This window comes from Microtus pennsylvanicus, chromosome 7 (genome assembly GCF_037038515.1).
Source record: "Microtus pennsylvanicus isolate mMicPen1 chromosome 7, mMicPen1.hap1, whole genome shotgun sequence".
Classification (NCBI taxonomy): Eukaryota; Metazoa; Chordata; class Mammalia; order Rodentia; family Cricetidae; genus Microtus; species Microtus pennsylvanicus.
In genome coordinates this window covers 65,038,801-65,061,172 of record NC_134585.1, presented here as the reverse complement: position 1 = coordinate 65,061,172, position 22,372 = coordinate 65,038,801, and the positions used below count along the sequence as shown (strand labels likewise).

Here is a 22,372-nt window from a genome sequence, read left to right as displayed (position 1 = left end):
AAGCTGTTAAGAACACTTTAAAATTCCATCTTTACATTGCTTCATCATTGAGTGTTTACACATTTACTTAAAAAATTTTTACCATTCTCTGATTTTATAGAATCATATGCCTTACAGTGTAAGAACCTAAAACCCTTGTCAGTTTTCAAAAATTAATCAGATACTATAAGACAGTCTAAATGTGTGCAATAAATAGAAGATGCTTTTTTTAAATTCATTTTTAAAGCTCTGTGTCACTCCTGAGATCTGACCCATGGCTTCAATTAACACTAGTGACTCAGACATTCTTAACACCAGGACAGACTTTTCCTTCGGGCTCCAGACCTTTCTACACATCTCTTCATCTAACATTGACTTCTGGTGTCTCAAGGCCATGTCAGACTCCAAGCTGAAGCTGTGCCATGGAGGACTCAGTGCTCTGCAGTGATCCGAAGTGAGCACCCAACTGAAAACCCAAGAGTGATTATAACACCTGCAGCTTCCCTTCCCCTTCACCCTGCCTCTTACACACTTCCTTCCTTTTTCCTGTTCATTGACTCCTTTAAGCCCTCTCTCATGTTGCATACCTGTCCCTAGACCCCTGCTTCTTACACTAAGCTTGTTGCTTCCGTGTTCCTGCTTCCAGCTCTGCACCAGCCTTCCCTCCAGGAGTAGTCCTGAGCTGCAGCCAAAGGCCCATTTTATCTTTGCTTTTCTGCCGCTTTGGTTTATTTTTTGCTGTCTGTGGGAGGTTGTTTGTTTTGTTCTACCCCAGTGCATTGCCCATCCCCGCTTTCCTGATTAAGAACAGTGGGAACTGGATACTCTCTCCTCATCTTTACTGCCTTCTGGCTTCCAGTGTCTTCTGTTTCCTTAATGCCTGCCTGGACTACCTGCTACAGTTTCAGCCACACTTGTTCAGAGTCTCTCCCCTCTTCTGTCCTCCAGGCTTTCTCTGCTTTCATCATCTACTGCTCCTCAAATTACATGATAGATCTAGCGTTTCTTTGCCGACTCCTCGAACCAATCAGATTTTTTTCTTCTGCCAAGTCTTTTCTGCCTGACTCTTAAATCTATAACTCAGCAGCAATGTTATTAGATTCTCTACCTCCATAGAATGTTCCCCTTGTAATAAGGATCCTCATTCTTTTTATTAGCAAAATCAAGACCAACTACTGAATAAAGGTGCATTTGGATCTCAGTAATCAAAATCCATCTTACAAGATTGAATAAGTACAGACCCAACTGGAGACCACAATAATATGGAGTTAGGAGGCAGAAGTACATGAGTGGTGAATTTGGGAGAAAGGAACTAGGTACCTACAAGACAATACAAGCCCTGTCTCCTGTTTGTATACCTGAGAAACTCCTGAAACCCCAGTCCCAGCTTTTCTTGTGAAGTCCCAACTTTAAAATAATGAGATATTTTTACAGTGAGGTGACAATGTCCTAACCAACAGTCAGTTATAGGACTAACCCCGAGACAAGCAACTGTCTAAAGGGAGAAGACAGCTTCTAGTTCAGATTGGTTCTGAGCGAGCATACGGTAGGAAGGAAACATTCACTAGTAATGAGCGAGTTGACATAAGACAGACAAGAACTGGCCAGATACATGTAGAGGAAACCTCAGATGCCGTGGGATTTTTCCTTCCATGGATCTCTCAGAGATTTCAGAAATGCTGTTGTTTTAGTAAATCTTGCTATCTGCATTCTTCTGTTGTTAAGTTTTTTCTCACAGAGTTCAAGAAGTAGAGACCTTCATAGCAATGCCATTAAGATCTGTGGAAAAAGTCTCATGCTTCTAGCTTAGCTCTTTTGTAATCTCCTCTTTCAGTTATCATAGCAATTCAAAGCAAAATATAAACTGAAATGGTTGTGAGGGAAGTGAAGGATTTGCCCTTGGGGGACACAGAGTCACTGTGGTTCAAAGAACCTGGCCTTCAATCTGCAGACTTGGGTGAAAAAACATACAATGACAACATGGATGATCCCAGTTCCTCTACCCACCAGGTGACAAGTGCCAGAAAACTTCAAAGCCAACCCTCAGTTGCCCACACATCAGAGTCAGTGTGAATGGTGCCCACCACCACCCCCTGCTGTCTGTGTTCACAAACAGTTGGCCAGGAAAATTTTGCCAGGAGTCATTTGCCAAGCCACACACTGGGTCCACCTGCTGTTTACTTAAGGTCAGGCATGGCCCACAGGCCTGCTCAGGCCACTCCTGGACAAAATGACTCCATCTGTGCACCCATAAAATAGACACAAGCTGTCAGAAGATAGTGTGGAAATCCTATGGGAAGCACACACTGCTGTGCTCAGAGCTGTTTGGACAGACAAACAGCTATAGGAATGCCTCACGCGACACCTGCAAACTCCAGTCAGAGTGACCCAGTATTTCCTCCAATCTCCATCTCCACATTCTTATTTTTCTGTTATAATTCATCAACTTGTCAGTATGCCATGTGGCTCCCAGCCCCATGCACCAGATTGCACCACCCTTTCCAGGTGCACTTGACTTCTAGTGAGATGCAAGCTCACGGGACTTTTGTCCCTTACGGAAACAATATGTGCCCTTCTCCTTCCCAGGAAAGAGGGTAATAAGGGGGCCCATCTATGGTCTTGTGCTTACAGACATCAGTCATTCCTCCTTTTATAGTGAGGAAGAGGACTGTGAGAAATCAAATTCTCATGACTTATTCAGATACAGTGGGATAAAGCTCTACTTAGACCCAGATTCAGCAAACACCTTCCTTGGTAGCTCCCATTTTTATTCAGACTGTCAGGGTTCCTGAGCAGGCTCAGAAGAGTTAAATTTAGACCACAGGAGAATCAGCAGTAAGCTTAATGGGGCTTTCAAAACACTCAGTGAATGCTGGAACTGCGGTAACTCACTCTGATCCCTGAGGGACTACCATATATTCAGTAAAAAGGTGGCAAGGACCCCAGCAACATTTCCTGACCGTGAGAAAAGAGGAAGCACAAACAAACCATGGAAACAGGTAGTTTACCCTTGGGATTGGAGGTGTTGGATTGAGTTCATGAACGCCAAAGAAATAGTTAAAAACAGGACTCAACAGAGATGCTTTCAGAGATGCACAGATACTCTTCTGTTTAACTTCATGCATTTATGCAATCTTTGTCATTTTTTAGCCCCTATCCCTCTTTATCTCCTCTTCCTACTTTTCTATTTTTTAAAAAAAATGCTTGAGCCACTGAGTTTAATTATAGTTTCCTGGCCCCTCATGGGTGGAACGTTATTTCCTGGAGTAAAGGCAACTAACCAAGGCTACACCACTGAAAAAAAGACACTTTCCCCAACAGCTTTTAATTGCCCATGGTTTCAATGGAGGTGTGCATGGTTCCACACCTCCCCCCTCCACTTGGAAACATTCAGGTACCCAGTTCTGAGCACATTGTGTGAAAGAAACCACAGCTGCACTGAGTCAATACACATGATGACTGTGTCATATTCAAAAGACATCATTTTGTTGCAAATATCCCAACCTCTGCTTCCTGGATTCATCCTGGCATGTCTTCTGTGATGGCCCGAGTCTTGGAGGGGTTATTTTAGTACCCTACCACCACTTACTATTAGCGTTTTGGCTAGAGTTTCCGCATCAACCCCACCCACCACAGTGAGAAGCCTCTCTGATGAAGGCTGGATGCAGCACTAATTCGGGTAGAGTAACATAAAAACACGCATTTAGCCATTTGGTGAAACTAAATGAATAATAAAAGGATGTTTTTGTGACAATATTGAGTGGATTGAAGAGAAATTTTGCCAGATACCTTCCTTATTCCATCTTACTACAGACATAGCTTTTCAAAGACAGAATAACCATGGAAAATCCTTCCTTAAGTCAGTAGAATGAACCGCACAAACTCCAGAATCCATTCATCAGTGTGCTTTGTATGGCAAGTATGTATGGATTCCAGCTGTAAGACCTGTTCTGTGTAATCGACATTCAGCAATGTCCAGTAAATGTTTGTCAGAACTTGACAATGAGGACTGAAACCCAACCTCAGAGGTGATAATGCATTTAAGCAGACAATTGCTCTAATTTTTAATAATGGTACTGCAGTGATATGCTACAGTAATGATTGTAATTCTGGAATATAATTTCTATAAGATAAGTTATCTACAACATTTTATTATTATGTAGATTAGATCTATGTATGTCTCTCTTGGGCTCCTCATTGTTGTCTAGGTTCTCTGGGATTGTGATTTGTAGGCTGGTTTTCTTTGGTTTATGTTTAAAATCCACTTATGAGTGAGTACATGTGATAATTGTCTTTTTGTGTCTGGGTTACTTAACTCAAAATGATGTTTTCTGGCTCAATCAATTTGCCAGCAAAATTCAAGATGTTATTTTTTCTGCTGTGTAGTACTCCATTGTGTATATATACCACATTTTCCTTATCCATTCTTTCGTCGAAGGGCATTTAGGTTGTTTCCAGGTTCTGGCTATGACAAACAATGCTGCTGTGAACATAGTTGAGTACATGTCCTTGTGGCACGATTGAGCATCCTTTGGGTATATATTCAAAAGTGATATTGCTGAATCTTGAGAAAGGTTGTTTCCTAATTTTCTGAGAAATCGCCACACTGATATCCAAAGGGGATGTACCAGCTTGCATTCCCACCACTAAGCTGGCCTTCTAATGGACTTATTTTTAATATAAAACTCCTAACTGATACGCTATAAAGACATCAATATGCATGATTTTTTCAGATAAAATCTCCTTGTTAATTCTGGTATTATTTCCTGTGTCTTCCATGTGCTTCTGCACAGTGACGTTAATTACCGCCTGAGTCAAACACAGCCATCTGGAAGAAAGAAACAGACCTCACCTGAGGGAAGGCGCAGTCACACTCACTTGTCAGTCCTCACTATGAAGAACATGTCCTGAATTCCCACTGGTCTCATGCTCTGCACTCCACTGCAAGGGCAGAAAACGAATCTGTGTTGGCTTCTGTTCTGCTTTGTCATATGAACAATTTTACAAGGAAAAAAAATCCCATCTGATTTCTAGAAATGCATTGTGCCAGATAGGAAGAGAGTTCTTATCGATAGAAGTGAACTATTCTTGGAGTTTAACAAATGGGAGGATTGTTTAATTGCTTAACTTTGTTTTTGGAATATAAATAGCTAATCTCACAAAACGTTACACGTCTGATCTCAGGCTTCCTACTGAAATAGCATGAGACTATATTTTAAATAATTGAGAAAAATGATATTTAATATGGTGAAATGAGTTTCTCTGGTAATGGAATATTCTGAAAACTGAAAATGTGGCTTGATGAAGTTTGGCAAAAGCAAAAGTATGTGGACACTGATTTGGCATTTGTAATTAATTTCACACAAATATTTGCTTAATCAGACAATGTGGTTAATCGCTGAGGTGAAATTGGAAGTTACCAACACTGAGTGCTGGTGTAAAAGCTAATAAATTCAGTTCATAATCATTATGTACATGCTTGCTGTAATAACTTACTGTCCATACCAAATCTTTATAAGCATTGTAATTAAATATAAAATGCACATTAGAATTATTATGAGTAATTAGGGCAACATAACAAGTATGCACGGAAGTCCCAAAGCTCATTAAAACGCTAAAGACAAAAGCTGCTCTACCCAACATTCCTGCTTATTCTGTATAGGTAAGTCAGCGCTGGGTAATCTGAGTTTTCATAATTATGAATTATGCATTTGGACACTTAGTTCAGTTACCAAATACAGCTTTATTTACATTCTGTAAGAAATAGAAGACATGTGTGGGCATTTGTGCACACGCACATGCAAGCCAGTGTGTACACACATGCACACACACACAAACATGCACACATACTACATTAGATTACAGTAAGATGTATTATCTGGTAACATAGCCAGTCCACTTCAGAGGATTCCCTCAGTATGATGAGTGTAAAATTAGAGCCTGGAGATACAGTCCAGCAGTTACGAGCTCTTTCTGCAGAAGACTGGAGATGAGTTCTGAAGTCGATGGCTCATAACCGCCTGAAATTCCAGCTTACAGTAGTCAATGCCTTCTTCTGACTTCCATGGGCACCCACAGACACACATGCACAATCTTTACAATAAAATAATTCTTCAGGAAAATAATGTAAAACTGCCTTGGGCCGCTAGTCTATGGGCATACTACAGGGCACTGAAAAGTATTTGTGGATGAAGTCTGCTGTGAGCATCATGGAGCCAGACTTCATTGTCTACAACATAGTCACACATTTCTCCCACATTAAAATATGGTGAACTCGATTCCAGACAGAACACCTACATTGGAGACATGAAGAGAATATCTAGGACAAAGCACCGTGGCTCACCCTGCTTCAAGATCCTCTACCTGGTCTCTTGGATAAATGAACACATTGTTTTTAATGTTGTCATTGTTCACAGATAGGGCTTAAACCCCACTTTCAGTTTACACATGGAGTAGATTCCACAAATTCAAATACAATTCAGATTCAGTTAATAAAAGAATTTTTTGGTCAAAATAAACTTTAGATCTTTAAGAAGCATATCCATTTATTTAATTGCAATGGTGCTCCCTGCGTCTATAATATGCACTGTCAGGAAAAGCTTCAGCTTTAGATGAAATTATAGGCTAATAATAAAAAAGGAATTCCATTTCTAGATCTTTACTAGTTAAACATCTTTTGGAAATGTACATTATTAGAAAATGGCATTGTTATACATATTAAAGCATGCAGTAAAATATCTTTAATTATTATTTTACTCCCTGAACACAGCCCAAAGTAATCAGAACTCCTCTGAGAACTGGGCTATATATTGAGTTGAAAAGATCTGGAAAGGGGGCTGGAAAAATGGATCAAACCATGAAGCCACATGCTAATCAAGCCTGACGACCTGAATTCAGTCCCAAGAGTCCACATGGAAGAAAAAGAATTGGCTCTTTTAAGTCATCCTCTGACCTCTACAGACAGTGTGATGTAAAGGTCATACTACATACAGTATATGATGTCTACATACAGGCACATGCACACATACACACACACACACACACACACTGTAAAGGCCATACTACATATAGTATGTGATGTCTACATACAGGCACATGCACACATACACACACACACTTTGTAAAGGTCATACTACATATAGTATGTGATGTCTACATACAGGCACACACACACACACACACACACACACATTCTTAAATGTAAAATAGTTTTAAAATGGGAGGTTCTGGAGGGGGTGAATTATAAAAGGAGCCAGAGTGGCAGGCAATTCTTCATGGAGACGATGCTTCCCTTCATAGCTCAGCAAAAATCTACAGTGTCTACAGTGTTCCTGACACTGTGTGGCCTTGAAGGACCCCACAGCCATCGCTCACACCAGGAAGTCCCTCATCCCATTAACACCTCCAGCTTCACTATGGTCACCATGGCTTTAGTCCTTGGCCACAGAGGAATTAGGTGAAGAGAAGAAAGCAATAAGAATAAACATAATAAACTTGGAGTTACTGGAAGACATGAGGAAATAAAAGTCTGTTTACGTTGCAAGTGCAATCCACATGATCTTGTGGACCTGAAGATGCCCCATGATGGGATTCAGCAGTGTCTGCCCAGGACCTCAAGAGCCTTCCTCGCTATCCCTGCTTCCCAAACCACGCACACTTGTCGTTCCTGATGCCAGGGCCAGTCTGTTCTCTGTGTACATCATCACGTACATATTTTCCACTCTGAACTACTCCAGAGTCTACTATTTCTTTTAGATATTTCACCTTAACAGGGAATAAAACAAACTCTGAAGGCAGATGCACACATCTCTTTGCCTTTGGTGTAGAAGAGGCACTAGACACGATTGCCTTTGGAAACCTCTACCAATAGAAAACAGTCTGTATAATTTCTTGGCAAATATCGCCAGCAACCCCCACACACAAACACACACAAACATGTAGGAGTTGTTCTCTGTCAAGCTCCACAGATGATGACGTGGTCATGCTACTGTGTTAACTACAGCATCACAGCAACAGAGCACAGACACCCCAGTGAGTGGAAGATTCTGGTTATTATCTGTTACTAAAGTCACATTACTGTGGCCATAACTGACTAATGGTCATCTCTCTCCACATGGTTGTCTGTGATTCTTTTCCTCTTGAAACATATCAGTGGGAGCCACACATAAAAACCAAGGTGCAAGAATCTTCTAGACTTTTGCTACCTGGATGTAGTGTTCTATCATCCCCCCATCCCTGTTGACAGTGTTCCATACAATAGCATATAAGACACAATAATGAGAGTCTAATGTCAGGTGTTTTGTTTTAAATCCTTTTCTTCATGTCATTCCTAAGTGCTATGTTCAATATGTTAAATTATGTGTGTGTATAGAGATTAAAACGTAAGACATTATTGTACAGTAAGAATTATTAAAATGTTAACTTTGCATTGGTCCTTCCTGAGGCCCACAGTGCTAGAGAACTTGAGAAAGGGTTGGTTTTTGTTTGTTTTGTTTAACACTAGATGCTTATTTAAACACACAATGTAGCAGGAATATTTGTCGAAGGCAAGAGGACTGGGGTTAGGATGTCTTCCACTTAGATACTTACAACTATCATGAACTCTAACACTACTGTTTTTATTTAAAACTTTATTTGACACAAAGTTTGTGTCTGTGAACTGGACACAGTATGCTAACTGTTCCACCTGCATAGAGCCAGGTGTCATAGACATTTCCATCTCCCCAATTACATTGTTTCATCTTGAGGTGCTGGCTTCTCCTTGGCCCTCACACTTTCAACCTTGTTGTGTCTACATGCTGTTCTCAGCACAGCGTACCCAGGGTTTCTGTCAACGCATATAAAATCCTCCATCCCTGTAGATCACGACCTGCTTCATGAGCTCATGACATTGTTCTGTTATTCTGAACTTGGGTTCAGTTCATAGAGACCTGTGCAGCCCCAGGGCCCCACTGTGTCATTTATCTGGCACCGTCTCCGAGGTTATTTAAACTATGATATTTGAGAAGCCTTTTCCAAGGCCTTTATTCTTGATACACCTCAGTCTGGAATGTCCATTGTTTGAGTCTCTGCATGGTGGCCTTTTTCCTCATTCCTTGTAACCTCTGCCTTTTAAAGACCCTCACCCTCATGTGTAATAAGAACCCCAATAACCTCTACCCATGACTTCTTCTGACTAAGAAGTCACTCCCAAAACCAATAATCAATGCATCACAGTTGTTAGTCATTATTACCCCTTGTTAGAATATGTAGTCCAGCCGGCGCACACCTTTAATCCCAGATTTGGGAGGCAGAGACAGGCGGATCTCTGTGAGTTCGAGGCCAGCCTGGTCTACAAGAGCTAGTTCCAGGACAGGAACCAAAAGCTACGGAGAAACCCTGTCTCGAAAAATCAAATAAATAAATAAAATAAATAGAATATGTAGTCCACAGAAAAAGACCCTCATTTAATCCCAGGTCCTTATAGCAATGGTTGAAATTAGGACCTTGATAAATCCTAATATATCATGATTGTTGTACGATTTTTTTTTTTTTAAAAAAAGTAGCCACTCAGTTCTCTCTACTATAAAATGCTTACTATGTTGATGTCGGCCAGGAAGATGTCCTAACTCAGTCCTCTGGTCTGAGAAGAACATTCCTTTGCTGATGCCCATGTGTGCCTAAAGCAGTTGTATTTTAAACACAAGAATCGAGTCTCTCAGAACTTGACAATGTTTTCTGCGGGTAACAGTGAACTGGTCACAGACAGACTGTCGAGCAAGCTTTTCAGAGCTGGAACAGCGAACACAAAGGACCTGGGGATTTGCAGTGAGGGTGCAGAATAAGACTGGGATCAGGGAGAGGGTGTCAGCTGTATTACACAGATCCTGGTGAGAAGCAGCGCCTGGGCAGTTCCCGGCAGTTTATTTATGTGTTGTTCTTGCTGACATGGGGTTTCTTTTTGTCAGTCAGACTTTTTCTTTCTTGACACACTCTTCAGTTGTCAAATTACTCTGCAGTCAGGCGGTTTTTATCTTGCCATGTTTCTATTTAATCACTGTAGGAAGAGTGGCTTTTTCCCTTGTAAAATATTCCTAGTCTCAAATAAACTCACCTCACCTCTTTTGAAAATTCTAGTGTTCTTTCCCACCATCCTCCCTCATCTTCCGGTTTCCTGTGACTCAGTGTTTACTGGTGACATGCCTCCTGGTTGTCTTCTGTGTTCTCGTTCCTCCCTAAGTTTACTCTCATTTGCTTCTCTTCCTATATGAGCAGAACAGCAAACATGTGACGTTTGAAATGAGAATAAAAAACTCTTTTTCCTTTCTACAGCTGATCCCATTTCCTACTAGGTTCTTGTCTGTGGATCCATGACTAGTCTGAGCACTCTTCTCTACCTTTGTTCTCTGAACCCATGGAAACACCACAACACAGCTTCTCCCAGAAGACAGAGATGAATTGATGGACAGTTTATTCCTCAACACACAGGAGTCAATGTGGTTCTAGTTAACAGGATCATTTTTCTACTAGGGCTAGATTCGTGTGTCACTGTGGAGCTGGCCTTGAGCTCATGCCTGCCATGTTCACGGTCTATGCCTGTTTCTGGATTCCTGCACATGTGAGTGGTAGCTACCAACAGCCATGCCAACACCCACTTAATGGACTGTGATCTTTCAAAGCAAGAGCCAGAGATCTCCCCTCCCCAGAGTGACTTTTCGTTAGGTGTCTGATCACAGAACTGAGGAAAGTAACCAAATACCTTCAGGAACTGGTGTCTTTTGTGGAGGGAGACATTCTTCATGGGACACATTTTCTGTAATCTTCTTAGATTTCTATTCTCTTCCCGCAGGCATTTGATGTAGAGGGCAGAAGGGAGAAATGAATAGTTTACAACCCCTTCCTATGATATAAATTGTATTTTTCTTTAATTTCTCTTTTTCTTTATAGATACTCAGAGAGTTTTTTTTCTCTTCTTGTAAGACTGTGTGTAGAAGGGGATTCTTTAGAATGCATTAGCAGTATGAATTATTCATTTCTCAGAATTAAACAATTTAATAACTGAATTTTAATCAACTTCTTAATGTTCTATTTTAAGATTATTGAAGGCCACAGCAACCAAAGGAAATAATAAACCATTCACTCAACTAAGAAACTGATTCTGTCCTTATTCTATGAGGGCAGAAACCACTCCAGCCTGCAGTTCCATCCCTGATTGTTTGTGTTTGCAGTTTTGGGTAAAGCTAAGGTCAGACGGAAAATGATCCCATGAGGAGCTCAAAGGAATCCATTTATCACCAATATTACTGGTGTCATTGTTCAGACTGATAACAAGAAAGAATCTTAGATATGTGAAATCCAGACCAACCTCATTTTAAAACTGATACTGGTCTTTCATTAAAAATATTGTGTTATTTAGAACAATAAGCAGAAGTTTTTAATAACACTTTTGTTCATTCTTAGGCATTCCATGTCTTACCACCCCCCGCAATCCTCAGAGATTCCTGCTTTCCTTAGTGTCCTATTGACTGAGCGTCCTGATCCTCTGCTCTTCAAAGCTTTTCACCTCCTCTTCCACAATGTTCCCCAAAGCTTAAGTACAGGGGTTTTGTTGTAAATGTGTTAATTAGGGCCATACTTTTAACCTGTCCAAAAGAATGTGACCTCATCAAATATTTAACTGAATCAATGCACTGATTTTGAAATGCCCAAGCAAAGGGTTCCATAGCACCGTGCATGTTTTTCTAAATGGTGTACTTTAGTGCTACATGCATTTTTCGTGTTCTGTCTCATTCTTAAGTCCAATCTCTTCTTCCTTGGCCAAACAAATGTAAGGCAAAGTCTACCCTATCTGACGGCTAAGTTGACCAACTGCTAAAAAGGAGATGTATATGGATTTCTTGTCGAGTAAGAAATAATATCCTAGACTAGCATCCAGTTGAGTTAATTGGTGGCTTCTAGTATAAAAAACCTTTACAAATCAGCTCTGCTTCCTGTCTGTATCCTGACACAGAGCATGCTCAGTGAGAGTATGGCCATGTTTCTTGTTCTCCTGAGATAATTCCTGCTTTGGATGTTTTTTATTGACTTCTAACTCAGTGCAAACCACTAAGCTAAACTCTTCAGGGGTGGTCATGTACTGCAGCAGTTTGGGGAAGTGGATAGCTCTTATTTTATAGCTGAAGAAACTGAGCTTTAGAAGCATTTAATTTAATGAGTGTTAGGGCCACATACGTGTGCATGTGGAGGCTTGTTGTCACTCACTTCACCACTTTCTATAAGTTTAATATTGTAGAAAGCTGAAGATGAATGCGGACCAGAGGTTGAATATAATGCTAAAGTCCTCACATCATGAAGCTAAAGATTCAACTGTATCTTGATCTGATTTTTGTCACCATTATGATGATATGAATTCTTTACACTCTTTACCCATCAGCAATAACACGCTTAGTTCTTGGCTACCCTTGAAGTTAAATTTGTTTATAAACCAAAAACGCATTTTCTTTTGAGGTTTTCTGATCTGTTTCTTTCCTCTATGGATCAATAGATACCGACATATTGTTGGTTATTTGTGCACTGAGATTCTACTGTCTTCAGAGAAAATATTTTCAATTATTAATCTCCTTGTCTGTGATGGTAATATGGAGAAGGGCTATGGTACTGCTACGTGTTAAACTACATCTCTAACTGCCCAAACTCTTGGCTAGAATTCCACAACTGTGTGCAAGCATGCACACACACACACACACACACACACACACACACGCAGGGAGGGGGACTGAACATGTCTTCCATGCAGTGATTTCTGAAAACTTTGTTTTCAAAGACTGCCTTATTTTAATTCAATAATTCTGGAATCCAAGTCAAAGGCATCACTGCTCTCCTGCCTACATAGCTTCTGTCAGGATGATACTTCCTGTTCTTTGGTGAACCTACACTCCCCATTCCTCCTTGGGCATGCTTCCTTATTGCACTTATTTAAGACTCTGCCTTTACCACTGCTCATCATTCTGAGGTATGTGGAGAGTTGGCAGCATTTGAGCACTGAGTCTCCCAAGTTACATTTCACCTACCTTGGCTTAGGAAATCTACTGAAGTGATGATTTGGCATGCATGTGTTTCTGATGGCAAGGCTATAAGTAGCCGAATCACCAACTGAGGATGGCAAAAGACAAGGAGGCCTTTGGGCTGTTGTCACGTCACTAGGCAAATGAGTCTGATTAAGCTTTTGGGTGCCAAGCAGAGCATTGCTGCTTTCTGCACCTGCACAGCCTGGAGTTTTGATGAAGAACCTTTCATTATCGTCTTTTTGAAGTGACTGGCTCCACAACACAAGGAATTAACCCCACAGAGACAATGAAAAGGAAAGACTCCTCTTTGTGGAACATCTAATCATACAAGTGTTGAGCAGCCCCTGGTTGACTTTTGTGCTGGCTTTCCCAGCATCTGCTCTTAGCGCGTACCTAAAATCTGTCTGATGACATTGTTCTGAAATCGGTTGTTTTTCTCTGTGCTTCTGCTCCAGCTTACAGGCACGTAAGACTTGGCAAAGAGCATTGTGCTCAAATGTGCCCAATGCAGTCACAAGGAACACCATTGTACTCATAACATTTGAGGGCTCAAGCACTGGCTTTCTTTGCCACTTTAGTGTCTTAGAAATGTTACATTTGAATGGGTGCAAAGAGTTTCTGTGAAAAGAAGAATGGTTTTCAAACACAAGCTCTTGACAATACATGTGTCCCCTCTTTAGACACCGTATTTATGGCTGGCACAGAAAGAAACTCACAGAACGGTCACCCCGTTTAATCATTTTCCAGAGCAGAGACTAATCCGTTTTCTTAAACTTAGAACATTTTTCTATAGAATCGCTATTTTGCACAAGTTGGCCCAACATATTTATGATTTCAGCTGTTACATGTTCAGTTGGAAATTTAATTGGGCATAAGGTTTATTGAGCAAGTGGGTAACCCTACCCCCTCAACGCAAATAGTTGCAACTTCTTCTTTACTCAAAGTCACTAAATTAAGTCGGGCGGTGGTGGCGCACGCCTTTAATCCCAGCACTTGGGAGGCAGAGGCAGGCGGATCTCTGTGAGTTCGAGGCCAGCCTGGTCTACAAGAGCTAGTTCCAGGACAGGAACCAAAAAGCTACGGAGAAACCCTGTCTCGAAAAATCAAAAAAAAAAAAAGTCACTAAATTACTTTGGCTCCTAAGCACGTCGAAGCCTGTGGAAGGCAATTCTGCTACAAGTTATGGTTCCAGTGCCCCATGGCACAGTATAGGTCCAACAGACCAGAATATGTCTTAAGAAATAAGAAGCCCACAAGGAGCCCATACAAGTCCTTCTGGAATGCTATGACCATCATACTGTGTTGCCAGAGTGACCCCTGAGAAGCACTGTGGGGATGCAATCTTTGCTTCCCCAGAAATTTCTGGGGTCTAAACAAACTCCTGGGGTTGGAAGCACTGTGAACCTGGATTTCCCTAAATCATCTAGCTGCTACCAGCCAACCAGTTAGGTCCACCTATGGCCAATGATCTATTTAACTGTTTTTCACAAATCCTACCTTCTTTAAGACCCATGGCTTTCTTGTCATTTTGAGGGGTTTCAGGGCAGCTCCCAACAAGTCTGCCTGTTCTGTTCCTTTCCCTTGGCTCGCTGTTCCAGCTATCAGCCCAGGACTGAATGGATCTAAGCAAATGCCACTCTTCTGCTCAAACATCTGCCAAGGCTCATCTCCACAGTACAGCATCCAAAGCCGCTATGCTGGTCTATCACATGCTTCAGGACACAGATCACAGAAGCATGCACACCATGTCCTCTCAAATGTCCCCTGGAAGTCGTTGACCATCCTCTGGGCTTTGACCTGTTTCACTTACGTGTAGCCCCCACTCATGGCTACTTTTCCCAAAGTTTGATTCTCCACTCAACTCCTCCCACACAAGTAATGAGCTCGGCCATTGATCCTTATAAAAGAGCTTCCTCCAAACTGCTTTCATGTGCATTGGAGTTTGTGTCCAGCTGTACAAAGGGACTTTTGACTTTTATCATTCAGTTTTTTATATTTATTATATATTTATTTTATATATTTATTATATGTTTTAAGAAGTTAATTTAATTTAATATTTATGAAAAATGAATAATTAAGTGAATCATGTTCCCCACAAAGTGTTTGCAAAAGATGCACAATAGCACTAAAATATAATATAAATTTTCATTTTTCTAAGAAAAATCAATATACTTTAGCTCACTTTATAGCTGTAGGCATGAAACAAAATGCCCATGAGAAGCTCTCTGCACATGTAGAACCCCACAGCCCTCAGTTCTGATTCTCTCAACCACACGATAAGTACTTGGGACATTTTCTAATGTATATTTCTATTCATGATTGATGCATTTTCGTGCCATGGTGAGTGTCTTTGCAGAGATGTCTACATGATCCCAGATAGGGTACTGTCTCTTTAACATTGACTGTCAAGCACCCAGTGTCCAGCCATCTGCACACTGGACTGTATAAAAGCCTTTCAATGGTGAATTAGGTTCTTATTTTGGTTCATTACGCCTGGGTTTTCAGGCAATGTTTGGGATTTCATGCATTTGTTTGTAATGAGTCATGGCCCCCTTGACAAATGGGAGACTAATTTCCCTAACCCTACCATCAGCAGAAGCTTCTGATCACTTCTGAATATGGTAATTTTGTCTTCAATGATAGTTGGAAATCATAAGAGACTATAGCCTGTTATCATGATGACAAGAGGCTCAGAAAAGCAGCTCGGCAAGATGCCTTACCTCCACCTCTCTCAAGCAGGCAGACACAGAGCTACTGATGCTGTGGGAGGGGCCTCATTTGTCTTCAGCTGCGTTCTCCATCTCTACTCAAAATGAAAGTAATGGATTATTTAATTGTTCCTTATATTGTGTGTCTGCCTCTACATGTACATTCATATCTTTAATTACATGCACACATATATTATTTCATATTATTTTCTCATTCAAACATTTCTGATAAACATTCTTTCATTATTTTCACTGTTATTAAAGCAATTAAAATTATTACCTTACATTATTTCCTTAGAGTATAACTTAAACTTTACTATTGAGAATAAAATTACTGCAGATAATAGAGGTGTTATTCTTTCAAAATGAAGTACCAGAAACTGAAAATGGTGAATTTAGCATATATTTTTAAAGGATAGACAATATTCTCTTGTAAGAGTGCTTACTGTTTCCATAGTCACAAGATTCTGGAATCAAACATTAAAGTCTCCAGATTTTATTGCTTTCTACAGAAACCTCAAATGTATCACTAGTACACACTTACCCAGGACATACTTTTAAGTTACTTGTACATCTAGTTTCCAGTTGTAGGGACTCCTCTGTGTGGTGTCATTTAGAATCTGTTATATCCAAACCTTGCTCTAAGTGCAATACTCATGAAAAGATATTTTCATTCAACTCTTAAGATCCCCCCTAAGCCTCTTCTTCCTTACTATTTCCATCATACTGCATGGATATCCCCTTCTGCCTGACTTTTTCATCATACTGCGTGGACATCCTCTCCTTCCTGACCATTCCCATCACACTGCATGAATATCCTCATCTTCCTGACTGTTCCCATCATACCGCATGGATATCCCCTTCTGCTTGACTTTTCCATCATACCGTGTGGACATCATCTTCTTCCTGACCATTCCCATCACACCAAGAAGCTATCCTGGAAAACCTTCCAGTGTTCTAAGCCAATCACCCCTGCCTCCTGGTGTCTTCACGTCTTATTTTCTTCTGTCAAGAAGTTCTGTTGGCCCCAACTTCTCAGTGGAACCCAGCAAATGTGCACAAAACCTATTTCCCCATCCTTGTGTGTCAGCACAGAGCGCCCCCCTTCGCAGCCGTCCCCAGAGCTTCCCGTATCATCTCTTCTGACCTCATACAGGCCCTTCCTCAGCACAGCATCCCATGACCCTTGTGAGGCACAAATCTGGTGATATCCCTGTGATACAGTGCGCCATTTTTTTTAGATCCCCGTAGGGTCTTTCCTGGCCTCCATCCTGCACTCATTTTGATCCTATCCCCTCTCTGTTTCACCAAAATGAGAATTACTGTGGCTTCAGGGTCTCATGGCTTAGCTATTTTCTTTACCTGGGAGGCTTTCTTCAGATATCCACAAAGCTAGCACACACACCCCCATCTACTGTTTCAAAATCCTTCCTTCTCAGGAAGGACTCGCAGTTTCTGCAATCACATACACCAGAAAGAACACCTGAGATGCCTAGATGAAACTGCTGCCTTCCTTGATATCTTTCTGGTGATGCTGCTGTGAACTCAGGGCCCACAAAATGCTAGCGTGTGTGCTACCAATGCATGACACACACCACAGTCCATTTGCTACTCCCTAACACTGTGCATTTTATCTAAGCTGTTTAGCTATGACACTTGCTCTTTGTAGTCTCTTTCTGTCTCACCCACCCTGTCTATGACTCATGCTTAGTTGTGCGAAGAATTTGACTTTGTTGCTCTTTGAGAACTGTCTGCCACGTGTTGAAGGCTCAATACCCATTCGGCTACTAAAGTCAGTGGTTTGAGAAATTCCAATAAATCACTTAGTGCAAAGAAAGTTGCTTTAGCTGGAGCCACAGGGAGGAGTATGGAGGACACAGCAGCCAGAACAGACTCCAGAGCTTTGGAAATGGAGAGTATAGGGAGACACAAGACAACATCACAGAGTCACTCATCACGAAAGTCACCACGGTTGACTTCAAACTGTGCATCGGAGTAGCTGTTTCACCCTCATTCAATGTTTAGTGTCTCTGCACTTAGGTTTTCATGTAGGTAAAATGGAAATAATGTCACCCAAGCTCAGAGCGTTATGTGAGGAAATCAAGAACCTGAAGCAGCCGGCAAGTGCCAGCTGCCTGTGATCGTTCAATAAAGGAGGATTAGATGGAGTGCGGTTTGACCGGGATACAGATGAGGTGGTCGTCTCACTGTGCTATTTTTCCAATAGAAACCCAGCCAAAATGTATTGCATTTACTCTGTACTCCCCGAGAACATTCATCTATTGTCCAGCTTAAAAAATGGAGCCAAAAATGACTGGTCTGGTGTTTAAAGCATAAAACACAGGGGCTTGTATTCACTGGACTGCCAGGCATGAGATTGTTTTGAATATAAAAGGCATTGAATCACGCGCATGCGTGTGCGTGTCCCTGTGCGTGCGTGCGTGTGTGTGTGTGTCTGTGTGCCTGTGTGTGTCTGTGTGTCTGTGCCATCTCTGCCGAAGATTACTTCTCTTTACCCACCAAGGTGTTTTTGTTTCTTTTTCAGTTGCACCTACGATTCAGGAAATTAAGTCTGGCACCGTGACCCCCGGACGCAGTGGACTGATAAGATGCGAGGGTGCAGGTGTGCCTCCGCCAGCCTTCGAATGGTACAAAGGAGAGAAGAAGTAAGGGCCTTGTGAGCATCACTGTGTTTCAAGCACTTTGTGCTAATGTTTGTGTGCCAATACTAACTCTCAGCAATTTCTGCAACTTGCTTGACTGAACCTCAGCATCCCCTATGGGCAAACAGGATGGAGGACTCTCGCCGGGGCTGAGGAGCTAATAGCTTTCTAGGAGAAACATCCACATTGCCTCTTGTGATCTCAGAGATACTTGCAGATGTCCCACTGCTGATACCTCTCCCTGCTCTGTCTGTCTCTTCCTAGAAACCATGTTTACTTGAGAGGCAACATGCCTCTCAAGGGCCTGGGCATGGATTACACAAGGACACTTCAAAAGCAATAGGGGTTGCAGTCTGTACTCTGCTTCCTTAATAAGTCTTATTCCTGCCTTACTCCACCACGTAAAAGTTTAATGTTTTGTTTTATAGGCTTGTGTGTTAATAATCTCTCGTTGTCAGGCCTGTAGAGGAGAAGTCGTGCATGCAAACAGAGAGCTAAGCAAGGAGTTTAACACCACTCTTTAACTTCTGCTTGGTATGGCTGTGCCCTAGGGATGTCCCAGAAATCTTGGCAAGAGCTATTGAGCAAGGAAAGATATGAGCCAAGAGATTTCACTTTATTTCCCAGTAGTAGATTCACTTAAAACTCTTCAGTAGCTCGTACCAAGCCAGAAGTGAAGACTGCGGTGGGTTAACTGAAGGCTATAATACGGAATGGAGTGTGTATTATCTCTGTAGATTTGTATTTTCCTCCAAATCTAAAGAATATAACCAAGAAAAATGGTAAGTGGAACTTTGTGAAGCTGCCATTTTTAAGTCTAAATATCAAACTAAATACTCTCGGCCATTCTATTGAAGCACTGTGTGTAGGATTTACACACACAGATCACAATCATAACTACTCAGCTGACATCTGTAAAGGAAATCCATGAAACCACACAAGAACTTGCATATGGTCACAATGAATGAGCATGAATGTGATGCAAACAGTTGTCTGGGCTTTATTGTATTTGCACGTGAACACTGAATGCATGTTCATGTGTGGTTAGTGTGCTTATCCCTAGATGTACATGTAGAGGTCAAATATCCGTACCCAGGTTCATTCCCTTTCCACAGAAGAGGCAGTGAGATCTTTCCACCTTGTCTCTGGGACATAGCCTCTCACCTAACCAGAATTCGCTATATTGGCCGGGCTAGTAGGTGCCTCCTACCCCTGTCTTCCCAATTCTGAGATTATAAGCATTTCCCACCACCCTGGCTTTTCCTGGGGGAGTGAACATGAACCCTAATGACCAGCAAGCGCTTTACCCCTTAGCTGTTTCCTTATCTTCTGCTTTTGAAATCAGAATCAGAAGCTGATAGACTGAAAGCAGCCTCCCATCCCAACAGAAGGTTTATCTCAATCATGAAGGCTGTCCCAGCATGCTTCGCTCTAAGCAACCATGTTTTTGCCTCAATGTTTGGAAATGTTTTATATACATGTCTTGTAATAGGGAGAGTTTCAGTTTCTCAATCATTTCTCTAATTAACTTACGCTGTCCACAATTCTTCCTCTCAATGGCTTTCTAGGAGCCCCTATGGCTTAAACATGGTTAAACAGGGTTAGATACACCTGTGTGCAGTTCCTCTCGTTCCGCTCTCTGAGCTTGTGCATCCTCCGAGATAGCCTGTGTATGGTTCTGGAAACCCAGGTTGGAAGGTTCATTTGTGGTGATCTGTGTGACTGTTATCGTGGAGAGCACTGCTCTGCTTTCTGAAAGTCACAAAGCCCTCTGCTCAGATACAATCTCATTTGGTTGCCCAAGAAATATCCATGAGCATGAGGCAATCTTGTCCACGTCTGTAGTAAATGGAGCCTCAATTCTTCCTTCCATTAAGACATCTCTGCCAGAGCCCCGAGCCTCCTGTTCTCCATAAAAGATAGTTTAACGCTGATTAAGATTGTCTTAACCTGTCTTTCTAAGTCAGATTTGGATCTGTGGCTGTTAGCTCCTAAAAGCTAACAGTAAGAATCACTTGTCCTCCAAATATGGGGTCCTGTCCATGCTCCCCTCATTTCCAATTGCCTCTAATGCTCTGGAGTCATGCCCCCTCCCAAATCCTTTAATATAGCCAAAAGGCTCCCGTGATCCAGGGGGATCTTTGGAGCCTATGCAAAGGCAGCAATGGGATGTAGTCAATGCAGGCAGGAAGCTTCAGTCCCACCAATGTTTCCAAAACTCACACACCTGTAGAAAATGTCACAATCAGATGCACATACGAAAGGTAGAAACTCAGTCGGTTCAGAAGGTAATGCACACCTACCACTATTTGAGCTATAGCTGAAGAAATACCCAAACTCCCAACCAGTGGTACAATAATGTCCTCTCAAACGACCAAGGCAGTTTCTCTGTGGAACTCAGGAGAGTCAAGGATCTGCTTACAGTACCTGTCTGCACATAGGTGATCTGCCCTGAAAGCCTGGGCTGTTCAGATGTTCACCTCTTCAGAGTGAAGCTCGCCCGTTGTTGTATGGAGGGGGCACTCTGAGCTGCCGATAGACGCTGGCTCCTAAGAGAGAGTGCCGACAGGTGCCCATGCTCTTCCTTCTGTGTGCAGAAAACAAAGCATTTCCTAATTGTCTGCACAAGTTGGGGCAGTTGGTAGCAGAGCTTGGGTCTCATAAATCTTCAGGTAGGGTCCATGGATCAACCCTGTTACTCTGACACTCAGGATGGCTTCACAGTCTATCAGAAATCATTTGGAAAGACAAAACACCAAGAGAAATACCATTTCAAGTTGATTACTGATTCGCAGAACAAAAGATGGCTCAAAGAAACACTCACTAATAACTCCCAATGACTGTAGTGAATGCCCAGAAACAAAATGGGATTAGGTATACATTCCATAGGGACAGATATATTAGGTTTCAGAGTTTCTTTTGAGCTCCCAGGATCCTATCCAGGAGGAAGTTTCTGTCAGAGACTCCACCACCATGGAATAGTTCTTGCAAGCTCTTTGGTTCTCAGAAATCTTTCATCTGTGACCCTTCTATAAACATTCAGAAATAATCTACACAAGATTTTACTTGTAATTAAGAATATGTTTACATATGTCCATGTCTCTTACACCAAGGCTGTCAAAGATAAATTTTCATTCAGATATACATACACACACATACATGCATATATAGACACATGTATATATACACACATGCACACACAATATGCACATGCATACACATATACATGCATGGAGACATGCACATATGCACTAACACATAGATGCTTACATGCAAGACATATACATACACATGCATACACAGACACAATCACACACACACATATACACATATGCACTCACATGTACATGCATGCACAACCACACACAAACGCTCACACACTCAAACACATACACACATAGACACACATGAACATACACATATATAGATACATACACACAGGTACATTACACACAGACACAAATACACACATGCAGACATGCACAATCACACACACACAGATACAGATAAATGCACAGAGACACGCACACTCACACACATGCACACACACATTCACATGGCCAGAGAGATGATGCTGGTGGCAGTTCCTGGCAATGACTTACATAGATCTAATCTACATGGGAAGTAGAAAAAGACAACATCTCCTGAGTAAATTTGGAACATGAGGACCTTGGAGAGGGTTGGAGGGGAAAGAGGAGAGGCAGGGAGGGGAGCAGAGAAAAGTGTAGAACTCAACAAAAATCAATAAAAAAGAATGAACAGATTGATCTCTTCATTCAAGCAGAATGAAGAGATTCAGTCATTGCCGAGGTTGTCAAGGGTATAGGACCCACTGTTATTCGCAAGAGGTGGCCCTGCAGTGTAGCCTTTGTTTATTCCATGTGGGGCTTCAAGGTCCCCCCCAAAGTAAATCAAACTGTCCCTCATAAGGCAGCCCAAAAGTCTCTGATCTAAATTTATTAATTTCATTAAAATT

At 41.7% G+C, this 22,372-nt stretch overlaps 1 protein-coding gene across 1 annotated transcript in view; it reads left to right on the top strand.

The window, feature by feature from the left end:
- Negr1 (neuronal growth regulator 1) overlaps positions 1-22,372 on the top strand; it is a 690,101-nt gene that overhangs the window by 525,920 nt on the left and 141,809 nt on the right. Inside the window, exon 5 of the mRNA XM_075981026.1 lies at positions 18,279-18,399. Coding sequence (XP_075837141.1) covers positions 18,279-18,399 — 121 coding nt within the window. The remainder of the gene's footprint in view (positions 1-18,278; positions 18,400-22,372) is intronic.